The sequence below is a fragment of the Mastomys coucha genome, unplaced genomic scaffold (assembly GCF_008632895.1).
Source record: "Mastomys coucha isolate ucsf_1 unplaced genomic scaffold, UCSF_Mcou_1 pScaffold16, whole genome shotgun sequence".
Classification (NCBI taxonomy): Eukaryota; Metazoa; Chordata; class Mammalia; order Rodentia; family Muridae; genus Mastomys; species Mastomys coucha.
Window position 1 is genome coordinate 102,509,490 of NW_022196898.1, and position 12,811 is coordinate 102,522,300.

General features: G+C 42.0%; 1 protein-coding gene across 1 annotated transcript in view; it reads right to left on the reverse strand.

Annotated features, from left to right (window-relative positions):
- The window catches only part of Tnni3k (TNNI3 interacting kinase), a 274,985-nt gene that overhangs the window by 184,867 nt on the left and 77,307 nt on the right, over positions 1-12,811 (reverse strand). Inside the window, exons 8-11 of the mRNA XM_031375950.1 lie at positions 10,798-10,942; positions 10,620-10,724; positions 6,583-6,677; positions 5,837-5,986 (exon numbers count right to left, since the gene is read on the reverse strand). Coding sequence (XP_031231810.1) covers positions 5,837-5,986; positions 6,583-6,677; positions 10,620-10,724; positions 10,798-10,942 — 495 coding nt within the window. The remainder of the gene's footprint in view (positions 1-5,836; positions 5,987-6,582; positions 6,678-10,619; positions 10,725-10,797; positions 10,943-12,811) is intronic.

The window sequence follows — 12,811 nt, forward strand, 5'->3', positions numbered from 1 at the left end:
CTATTCCTCCTCACCTTCATCCCTCAGCTACTTTTTATGGGCTACAACCTACAGAAAATCATGACTATGAGATTTCATTACTCAGTTAGAGAGGACGTGATAGCACACTTACTATAAATAATTCATGTCTCATTCCCCTTGTCAGAAGGAATAAACAAAGCATGTATCTCAGGACAGGGGCCTCCAGTTTTATTGTTTTGCTCACTTACTCCTAATTCTCCAACCCCAGCTTCCTGTCACTGTAAATTATGGCACCTCTGCTGCATATAAATATTGCATTGTGGGTAATTAAATATTGGGGTAGGAGCTTCTGTAAATTACTTTAACTGGTGTGGGCACTGAAGCAAATCAAGAGTTTTTAGTTCTGTGTCTAGTTTGGGTTATTTTCTGACCCTGAACAGCCTGACATAAAAGAGTGCTCTCCTTTGTCCAAGGCAGCCGTTTCAAATCTAACTGCCAGACAAGCCACTGAGCTGCGGGTTCAATTCTCATTGCCTGAGGTCTTTTCATTTAGCAGTTTCATCTTTAATGAATGGTGTAAGATTCTGTGTATATCTTTACAATGTGTTTTCCGTACTGCTTCTTAGGGCAGAGGATTTGAACATAACCAGGCTGCTGGCTACTTCTTCAGCACAATTTAAAATTGTTTTATACAAGTCCTTTGTACACCAGGGAAAGGGCAGAGTGAACCCAAGAGAGACTGCCATCCCTGCCTTTCCTTTCAGGAGGAGGAACACCGTAAATACTGTAAAATTGGGTCTCGGTGCAGCCCGGCTCAACGTGGCTAGTTCTCAATCAGGAGATTTCAGTGGAGAAGCAAGGTCAGCAGGGAACCTCTTCCCAACATTAATTTTGGTCTCCATGTGTTGAAAGGTTCGTGTAAATAGACAACATCCAGCCATAGGTCCCACAAAACCAGGGTGAATCAACTTTTCAGGGAGTACTGAAGAAGAACAACTTACTATTCTAGACACTTAAAGCACTTCTGAAGTTATTATATTAGAATAGTGAGTGAAGGTTGGCTAAAATTTAGCTGGGGTAAGCTAAAATGTCTGCTTTAGAGCCATTAACACACACATGGCATAGAGAAGGATGAACTATGCTGTTCTATCCTGAGTGTAGTCTTAGATGAGATAGTCAGGGTGCCCAGGGTTTTGTCATTGCCACATGACATTGTCATCCACAAAGTTCATGCTTGGGAATTGTACAACTGAATGAGAGAAACATCACAAAATAACCTTTCATAGTGTTTGGAGTAAGCTGGGGTTTTATGTTGGGCCATATTCTTACTACCCTAGGTCAGACTCCCATAACTAGTATAAGTGTCTTTTCAAACAGAGACTCTGTCTGTGAAGTCCCTGCCTAGCTTCTCTTTCCTGGGGTAAGGTAGGGACATTCTGAAAAAAATCTCTTATGATAAATACAGCGTGAATTCTTGGACCTCACTGTTTCTCCAACTTCCTCTTCATTTGTGCATGGAAGAGTCTATTTCTAAAGCCATCAATTAACTTGAAGATCCCCTCTCTTGTACCCTCCCACCAGCCTGGAGCAGGCTAATTCAGACCTTGCTCTGCCACAGCTGGCTAGTCCACCTAGAGTGGAGCTTTCCAACCTAGATGAAGTCTATTGTCCTGCCATATCTGCAGCTTCCTACAAGGAGCCACCACCTGCTGAGTGGCTGAGCCTGTCTTCCTGACCAGCTCCAGACAAAGCAACAAGATGCTGAAGAGGCGACAAGATCCTGGTATAGTGGGGAATAGGTCCAGCTCTTTATAAACTCAGACTCCTAAGTAAACATTGGGCTTTGATCAGAAATTTTGTTTTGGTCTCATTCTCTCACCGTCCTACCCACTAAGCCCCATCTTTCCTTTCGGAACCCAAGTAACCTGTGGTCGCTGGCGGCTACACTTTCCAAGGGACAAAATACAGCGTATCTTTATTGAAAACAAACAGAAACCTCTTCCCACTGACAGTATTAGCAAGGCTTGTGCCAGTCTTTCCAGAGCACATGCAAACAATGCCAGAGAATGGTAGCAACAATGGTCTGACTCGCTTTGCCCCAGAACATATGCAAACCATCCATCTGTCTCCTGGGCACTAACATTCAGTTTGTTAAAGTTCACAGTAATTATGAAAATCCATGCTGGTGCCTGGCACATTAGTTGGGCAAACAGACATAAGAGAAAGAACCAGTGCTAGAGAGCTGAGTGGGCAGGCCCTCTGAACGACAGGGTTTCTGCTGTCCTTTGCTTAGAGGGCAGTGTCATGATTCACTGTTTTGTGAGAAGTGGATTCCAACAAAAAATAAAATAAATAAAACCAGAGTTAGACTATCACTCCCAATCAACTAGGGACAAGCAGAGTGAAGCTCTGTAAAGAGCTAGGTGCAGCATCAACTTCAGAGCTGCTTTCTGGAGAGGAATGCGGAGCAAATCCTACTTCATTGAAGCCCACAGCCCTTGAGAAAGCAAGAATGAGAATGCATGTGCAGACATGATGTGTAGAGCAAAAGGAACTTAGTGAGGCCTTCTAAGCTTTAACTGTGGAATATTTCCTGGCTGATGCTTAAAGATAGAGCTACTTGGAGCTCTTAAACACAAAGTAGAAAGCTTTGATACTGTGTGACCTTAGAGAAGAACATAAGATGGTTGCTGAAAGACTTTGCCAGGAATGTATACTCCCTGGAATGTCCCAGCAATACAAACTTTACAACCCAATCTCAGGGCAGGGCAGGTACAGATAATGACCAAAAATGTTTCAGTTCCCCCTTCTGGAGATTAAGACCACACCTTGCCTGGGGCCACAAACCCTGAGAAAGGGCAGAGAGGGCCTCAAATGGGTGTAAACTAATACATGCTGCTACCAAAGTCTACCTCAATAACTGTATAAAAACTGTGTGCTTGGAATATTGGGGGTTGCCTCTGCCCCGATTGCAGGATGGCCCCAGCACGCTGGATCAATAAAGCTCATGCTTGTTGCATCGATATCCATCTCTGTGTTTCTATGAGTAGGACATCCCAGAAGTAAGGCTCTTCGGGTCTTACATTACCTCATGGAAGTACATTCATATTCATCAAGAGACGCACTGAACACGCACAAGTGAGTTCTGAAAGCTCTAAACTGAAATTGAAATGTGTCCAATGCTCATGGATAGCAGTATCAGTAGAATGAGTTGTAATACTGCCTCAAAACCTTTCACTAAGCAGTGATATGAATAGGGGTCTACAGGTGCCTGCAGAGAGATGGGTTGATCTCCCAAATTGTAGCCAACAGGAACCAGATACAGTTAAACTTATCATAGCACATGTCCATTAGTCAGAGAAAAAGGCTGTGCTGGCTTCATGGGGGAAGGGATTAAAGGGATTATCAGGATTTTATTATTATTAAAGGAGATTAAAGGAGATTATGGGGCTTGGGTGCTGTGAAAAGTTTTCTTTGGGTTCTGGGTGAATCCGCTGAGCTATGTGGATGCAGCTTTTGCAAGGATATAGTGTTTGTTGGTTTGCCACTATTTTACTGACTCTTCTGTATAAAAGTAATCCTGCATCGTTTTTTTCACTAGCCAACTTCAGGCTTGTGTATTTTTCTGCCTCTCTGTCTCTATGCTTACAGTAGTTCCACATTTCATCCTTCAAACTCCATCTCTATTCTCATTAATGGCCCTATTCAGACCCCAAACCTTCTAGATCAACTTTGTAGCTGAGACAACCTACCTCTTCGAAATTTGTATGTCAGTGCGATCTTTGAGGATTCTCACACTTAAAAGAGAATGAGCAACTTACTTTATATATACTTTAAATATCTTCAATTTCAAAGAGGAAACTAGAATAGAGGATTAAATTGGGAGGGTGATAAGAAAACTGTGCAAAGGAGAGAATCTGGGGAAGGACAAGGACAGCTGAAGGCCATAAGGAAAATTATACGGAAGCCTGCCACTGCAGAAGCTTTCTAAACCATCTACATATATGGAAGGGATCTAAATGAAATCACCAAATACACATCTCATGCCACCAAGTAACACCTCAAGTGCCAGAACCTTGTTATGTGTTGTTGAGTTGTTGGCCAATATCACAGCTCATTGCCAAGGCTATTGGTTATTTTGCAAGGCATGGAAAAGCCATATGGATGAAGACAGTACTGACTCATGTCATCCAACATGGAGAAATCAAGTTATTGACCAACTAGAAGCATCATATTTCTGACTGGCTTTCCTAAGCCAGTAAAGTACTCTACTGGAGAAGAAAGGTAATCTAAAAACTCCGTGACCTGCCTGCAAGATATATTGGCTCAGTAGTGGTACAAATGTTATAAGAGTGGTCAATCACTTTTTGATTAAATTTAAGACCAATTCTGTGACATGGAACCCATACCTAGCACTGCTTAAGTGACCAGGAATCTGATGCTAGATGGGACATATGCTCAGAGAAACCCCACTACTGTCATTTGCTAAAGAGATATGGCAATAAAACAGTTTCTAATAACATACTGCTATACACATGGATTGGTGCCTTTCAGTGCACATCACTGAAGCCTCTTGATGCAATAGATTGAAATTAAGACACACCCATGAACTGGATATTGTACAGAGCAGGAAAGATTTGAGTATATAACGGAATGTATTTATCAACCCTTTTACATTATATCCCTGGGATCTATTCAGCAAGGGGGGGGGGGGCAGGTAGAAAGATTGTAAAGCCCAGAAGTGAGGGGTGATTCCAAGGAAAAGAATTGACAGACATATAAATTCAGAGATTATTGCAGCTCACCTAAGACCTGCGATTCAAGCCTGACAGGTCCCAGATCATAAAAGAGGAAGTGGACACAGGGTTCTTCTACCCTTAACCAAGAAGCTCTTTACAATTGATACATAGTAGCAAATGGGAAACGGGTTTTCTCCAATTGAGTATCACTGAGTTTATCAACCATACTCCAAGATAGATCTCATGCTATTCACTGCCCACCTCTGTGCATGACATAAAATTCTCATGTCTATTAGGCAAACTCTTTTAGTGTATGCAAACAGCCCTTTGGGTTCTACAAAACCAAAGGCTACGGATGGCATCACATCACATTGGACACTTAGAGACATCCTTACATGACTATAACAAGTCCATCTGATAATCTCACCAATGTATGTGAAAATATGTCATAGTTTATGACTTTATTTTGTTCTGTTGCTACAAGAACTTCACAAAACTATTAACATATTGAAATATGGTATTGCAATAACCTAAATCTCTGTTTCTGGGCCATGGTTGCTCCATTTAGCTCTGGAATAAACTCTCTTATTCCTTTTAAGGTGAGAGCTGTGTGTCTGGTGTCACCTCTCCCTTGTTTTATAACACAGAAATCCTTAGCAGAGCTTAAACTGACAAGTGCTTCCCTTTCATATACATACATACATACATACATACATACATAAATACACATATATAATACATAGATATATACACACATAAATACATATATATACACATACATACAAAATACATATATACACAAATCAACATTTTCTCTAAGATATAAAACCCAACTATTAGACCGCTCTGCTATGGTCACCTATCTCTGTGTTGTTTCTCTAGAGCTTAGAATTACAGCAGGCCAGTCGTTTTTCAGCAAGGCTGAGAATATATCAGCTCATTTGCAGCCCAAAAGTTGCTTTCTCTAATAATGGCCCACTGGACTCTTTGATCCAAGTCCCCAGAGCCTTACGTACAATCTACAGAGGAAGTGGGAGGGTTTGTGTCATGTAAGCAAAGAAATTATTGATGCATTGACATAATCTATGCACACGGTTCAATGTGTCGCTGCAGAGATGCAATGATTAAAAACATACCTTTCTCATAAGCCCACATCAAACATGTCTGCTCATCTTTTTCACCACTAGACCTGCTGGGATCACAAGCAACTAGATTCATATCTGCACCATTATCCAGTAGAAACTGAACCAGGCGGATGTGGCCATGGTAGCAAGCAGAGTGTAATCCTGTGATGAAAAAGAACAAAAGGAGGAAAAGAAGAAAGAAAAAAATCCTTTGATGTCAAAAGAGTTACTCCACAAACAGGATTATTTCCAGAGATATAAATCTGTAATTGGTATGTAATGAAGAATTAATTTTATTATTGAGAAAACAGGTGATATATTCAGTAATAAAGGGACTCTAGTCTAGGCAGCCTTCCATATTGACTGTATTAACTTGGAGTGTTTTTTAATTTTTCGTTCCTCTTTCTACAATATTTATCAAGAACAAATATTGCCTTTACAACAATAACAATCAAGAGTTCAACCAGTATTTTTCTTGAGCATCAAACCAAAGGCAGAGAAATGTCATGTTCATTAACCTATTGTGATGGAGGGAACACAGCATGCAAAGATTGTATGCAGGTTTTAACACAATTGGGGAGGGGTGCTGAGTAACATTCAATCTGATTTTTAATATTGTCATTTACCATTAATTCTAAACGATTCTAATTGATAAAAACACCCCATCCACTGGGGCTTGACCACTATCAGCTTGCTGCTCCCTCTTGGCTCAACACTGTTCTTGAGAACTGATAGTCATGGGTAGACAGTAGTCTTACCTGTGTGCCCATCTCTTCCTCGGTGATTAATGTTCACAGCATTCTGATCAAGAAGAAATTTGACCAGGTCAATGTTCTTGCCATAGGTACAAGCACTGCAGAAGCAAAAAATAAGAAAACTAAAGGCTCTATATGTGCTGAGTCATATCTCTGCAGAAGTCCTATATCCCAGGATTTCACTATAGACACTATTTAGAGATATTGTCTTCCAAGACATAGTGGGAATGCTGTAGGGTCCTTAGCGTAGATCCTAACCCAATACAGTTGATGACTTTATGGGAAATGGAACTTGGGACAAAGATGATACAGGCTGAAGGCTGAACATAGGAAAGCAGAGAAAAAGGTGATCATCTTCAATTCAAAAAGAACATTTGTACACAAGGCCAAAGTTGTCAGTATTTTGTAGACTTGAAACTGTGAAATTGTATATTGTTGTTGTTTAGATTGCCCAGAAAGTTACATATAATTATGAGACCCATAAGAAATGATACAAACTTGATTAATCCAGGACAATCCAGATACTGGTGTGTGTAGAACACTAATGCATGCGTGTGTGCTCGTGTACGTGTGCAAGATACACACATATACACACACACACACACACTCACAGAGAGAGAGAGACAGAGACAGAGACATACAGAGAAACAGAGACAGATACAGAGAGGCAGAGAGAGACACATAGAGACACACAGAGAAAAACAGAGAGAGAGACAGGGACAGGGACAGAAGGAAGAGGGTGGAAGAGAAAAGGAGCTGAGAAGTAGTAACAGGGCTCCTGTGAGTGATGCTTACCAAGGGCAACAGAATCACACATTAACCATCTGGAGCAAACAAAGACTTGTGTGAAATTATTAGTATTTTGGTCAAATGTTCTCATTGTTGTCAGTTTACCTTTACCCTAGCAGATATGTGTAAGACAATCAAAGTTGTATTACAGACAGGTCCATAAAACTTATGAAATTGAGGCAAGAGTCTGAAATTAGTCCCCAGGAAGATGACCCAATATCTGTCAAGGCTTGTGTAACCAGAGTTCAGGGAGCAAGTCCACACACTACCCAGAGACCTGGGAGCACGTCCACGCACTACCCAGAGACCTGGGAGCACGTCCACGCACTACCCAGAGACCTGGCATGTGATCTGGACTCTGAGCTTCAGTTTTCTTTTTTTCCTCTCTACTTGCCTCATGCTGTTGACATTTCAGATGGATTCATGCTGTGGATCCATAACACAAACAGTAGAGCATGCTCATGAGTAGCTCTTCCCACTTGGAGAGAACACTGGCATATTTAAGGACTCAAAATAATTAATATTTTTAAAGGTGAATTATGCAACTAGATCCATTGAACTACTTAAATGGAATTTTTATTTCACGTGTTTCCTGTGAAAGCCAAGATACATGGTAGAAGGGTTTCCGAAGGCAAACAACACTGTCTTCATGATACTTTCCTTGTAGCAGGAGCAACTTAAAGGAGGAAGAGCTCTCTTTGGCTCACAGTTAAAAAGAGAACAGCTTGTCACGCACGGAAGGCAAGCAGCAGAACCTGGAGCAGCCGATCAGCCAGAGTGAAGTCAGGAAGCAAAGGGAGACAGGCTGGCTCTCCTCCTCTTGAGCATTTTATAGCCTGGGTTGCTATCAGTCACTTTCAAGATTCTCTCCTCTACCCCCTGCTAAATCCTTCTAGATAAATCCCCACATCCAGGGTTAATTTTGAATCTAGTCAATTTTAAGTTGAGACAGGAAGAAAATAAAGATGAAGCCTGTCATCCACCAATGATAACTGGATTTTGTTTTGAACTAGCAAGTGTCAGAAATGCCCCCTGTCCTGTAAATGGCCTCAGAATGTGGTTCACTCTTGCAATCCTCCCAACTCCTGGGAACCTGAGGCTCCCTCATGTAGCACATGGATTGGTCCACATCTAACCATGGTTAGAGGAAGGGAACAGGGACTCAGTTCTAGTAGAGGCAGTTTCCTGCATCTCACTAGTTCCTCCTCCTGGGATAGCCTTGAGGAAGCCATTTTTAATGAAACTGCCCAGTGAGACAAACAATTTCCCATGGTGTGACACCTCATGAAACAATGGCAGAGCTCACTGTCTACTCGGCTTCTTCCTGGCTTCAGTAGAATGGAACACACAGCAGTGTGTGTGTGTGTGTGTGCTGGTAGACACACTTCTGGGCACCTTCACACCTCACAGAAGGGCCTCTTTAAGGAGAGAAGTGATTCTAGTATGCTAATGTTTCTACTTCCATCAACACAGAGCAGGTCCGTCGTAACTCTTCCTTGAATGATTGTGTGAATAAATCATAACTATCTTGGTACAATGTATCTTACCACCCTCAACTATTCACATTGTAAACTGAACTGTAATGTTACCCACTGAATAGTCTATTGTTCAAGTTGCTTTATTAGGCTTTTCAAAGCAACTAGTTATAGGATTTGGCTGGTCAAAAGTATATATCAGCATATTCACGTGTGTGTGTTTATGTGAACATACCTAGATATGTACATGTGAATGCATACATACATGCATGTGTTCATATGTATACACACTCACACATGTGTGCCCACATTCACATATACACATTCTATCATGGTTACCTTATATTGTAAAACTGATTGTATGAATAAATCCTTGGGATGTTAGTGAGGTACAACTTTGCATGTGCCTGTGAGGACTTTCTCAGAAAGGTTTAACTGAGACCTCTCCTGAATGTAAGTGGCACTGTCCCATGTGCTGGGGTCCTAGACTGAACACAGAAAGGGAAAGGAGGTGCTGGCTGGGTGGTAGCCTTCACCTCTGATGCCTGGCTGCAGATGCAAGGCAAACACTCGCTCAGCCTCCCACCATCATGCCATTCATACCATGCCAGACTGTGTATCCTCAGACTGTGGGGCAGAATATACCCTCCCTGCTTAGCTGCTCCAGGTGTGCTTCATACTTGGCCATAGCAACAAGAGAAGTAATTAATAGACACTTAGATTTCAAAAGATTTCTAGAGTTAAATGTGACAATGGACACAATAACCTGGTGTGTAGTCTCTGCTTCCTCTTTAAGTGGTAGTTTCCTTAACTTTTGCTTCTTTGTAATGGGTTTGTTAAAAAACAAACCACCCTGATATAGAAGGTGTTTTGATGCCTGATACAGAAGTACAAGGTTAATGTTACTGTAGTATCAAAGAATCTTTTACTTTTCTATTATTCACCAATTCATACCAAAAATTTGCTGACAGCAGATCAGCCTAGGATATTGTTTTTAGAGGTTGCAAATTAGCTGAGATATATGTGATGTCTAAGTAAATGACCTTCTAGTCAAGGTTTGTTAAGTTCAAATCATTTTTGTAGCAAAATGACAACCCTTTTGCCCCGAGGGTTCCTAATGTTGTGAAACCCCCATTTTCCTCCTAGAAAGCCTAAGAGCTGCTGTGGGTGTGTTCTCAGCAGCCTCTTGCTCAGTCATAGGGTTCATGTTCCCCAATACCAGCTGATCTTTCAGGGCGTTTTCCTAGGCACACTAGAAAGGGGTTTTGCGGGCTCCAAGAAAGAAGCTACATCTGGGGTATCCTAATACCATCCTAACGAGGCTTTTAGCAGCTGGCAGAAGGATATCTTGGGTAGACACATTTGCACATAAGGTTTAAGCAAGTGAGGGAGAAAGTGTCGTACTTGATGCTGATGAATCCTAGTAATGAGATTCTTGTCAGAGAGGGCATACAGCCCCTCATGGCAGCTTTTCAGAGAGTGAGTAGCAATATGCTTACAGATGTTGATAGGCCTGTTTCCTTGGCAACATCAGTCCATGTCTTTGTGGCTCCAGCCAGAAAAGCAGCATCTGGAGACAGATCCGTTTGCAGCACTGATGGAAGCACCTGCTCCCACCCTGTCTGCACCCAGCCAGGCTTCTCTTCCGCCCTACCTGTGTGCTCACTTTCTGACTGCAACATCTGCCACTGTTTGTTATGGCTTTTTATACATGACTTGGGGTGCTGCGCGGTGTCAGCCAAGCCTCAGTGTCTAGGACACAGAGATATTCTCTACCTGTGAAAAGCTGTCTCGCTGAAGATGTTTTCCTTAGTCAGACTTTCAGTTCCTGTTACGTGGACAATTTCCTTGGCAACTTCAAAATTTCCATTGTAGCATGCCCTGGACAGGAAGAAGATGTTTTAATAAGTAAGAGGACATGAGTTGGGCATGAGAAATGCTGGCTCATACTCACAGGTGCAGAGGAGTGTCACCATAGATGTTAATGACATGAGGCTGAACCTCCAAGTCACTCTGGAGCAAGTAGCTCACTATATTGTGGTGTCCAAATCGAGAACAGAAGTGCAGAGGGACGTGGTCTTCATTGTCCTGAGCATTCACTGCCATTGATGAGAAAGCACAGATGTATCATCTGGAATCCATTCTTTCTTACCCTTCATATGTACAATGTCACGTGCTTTGCCTACATGCCCAAGATACTCCTGGAAATTGCCAGTAACTGTTTATAATAGAGGAAAATATAGTGCAACCAATTTAAAAAGTTATAATTCTGTTCTATTGTCTATTATCATATCAAGCAGTCTTTTAGTGCTTATAAATTCTATGGACTACATCTAATCAAATTTGTCTTGCAGTTGTGTGATCACACAAGGGTACCTACCCGTGGCCTCTTTCCCTTAAGTACCCATTCCAAACTGACTCCCTTTTCTATCTGAAGTTTTTTAAAATTTGAAAGTCCTTGACTATTGAGATGGTCAGTGGATTCAGGCCTCTGCTGCTAAACCCATGGACCTGAGTTCTCTCCCCAGGCTCCGCATGGTAGAAGGAGAGAACTGACTCTTATATGTTGTTCTCTGGCCTCCTCGACACAGGCTTCTGTACCATGTCCACTATGCAATCCTTAAATTAAAGGTCTCATCCAGATCACTAAACCCAGTAGTGCTGACCCAGAGGGTGGAGGTTGCAGCCAATGATCTGAAAGTTTAGGGTCCTGTACAGGAGATGCTGTACCCCTCAGCTGAGAATCATGACACTATTTTACACAAATAGTGAAGCATTTCAGAGGAGGATGCTTAACTGCGGATCTCTTTTTTTTTTTTCTTTTAACCATACAGTTTTATTACTCTCAGGGTACCTGAAGATTCTTTGTGGAATCTGAATATGTGAATCGAGATGACGTATGCTAACATAGAGATTGAAAAGTGTTCTCTAGGATTCCTTAGATGTTAGGCTCTGAGAGACAGGAAAAAGACCGTTTGGAAGCTCCAGACAGGAGAAGGTGAGCGTGGAGAGGTTATCTGTGCTGCCCTGGGACAGTTCTCAGCAGAGATCTTTCACTCTCCACGCTTCTCCAGATTGGACGTTCCCCCATCTATGACATCTTCCAGTCAGTTGCATTTCAGACCCTGACTGAATTGAAAATTTCTGGTTTGTTTGGAAACTCAGTTGTATCACGTGATATTATTCTGGAAATTGCCTTATGAAAGGATGTCTTTGCTGAAGCAGACACATGGAAGGATGTTTGCTGAGGACAAACCCGTGGTGTTTTTCTGGAAGACACCTGGATAAAGGGCCTATGATGTATTGCTAGAGTGGATGCTTGGGTGAACACATGATGTTTGGAAAGAGAATAAATATAGCCCAACGGACAGTGGACAACACTGTGGTATTGGTTCGACTTGCCATTCATCATGACTTTGCAGAGAGAAACTCACTAAAGAGCTTCTAGTGGTGTTCAGGCAGCTTCTTGTTGCTTCTGTGGACTCTAACTAATTGGCAGAACCTCCTAGTTTCTTCTGGATCAAACTGCCATTGCTGATTCATGAATGGTGTTTGCAAGCAGATTGAGCTAATGCTGCTGATTCATGTGAACTGAACTGCTGATATCCTGACAATGCAGACTGGAATCACCCCAAACATCTGTTTCTAAACAGGTCCACATCCTCCTTTGCCCAATTAGCCTTTCCTTTCCACTACCTCTGGTGGGCTAGAAGGGAGGTTAAAACATTTAAGTACACTTGTTAAGGGAGGTTTTGAAGAATATAAGATACACTTGACTTTGGAGCTCATGACATAGGAACACAGAATCTAGTCCTGGCAATATGGTCATTATCCAGTCTCTCGTGGTAGCAATTTCAGCCACAGGATTAGGGTCCTGCCTGGCTGTTTATGGAAGTCCAATGTCTGCATGTGTCTGGTGTTGCTGGCATCATGTCTCTATGGGACCCCTATAGGGTTGTGACATTAGA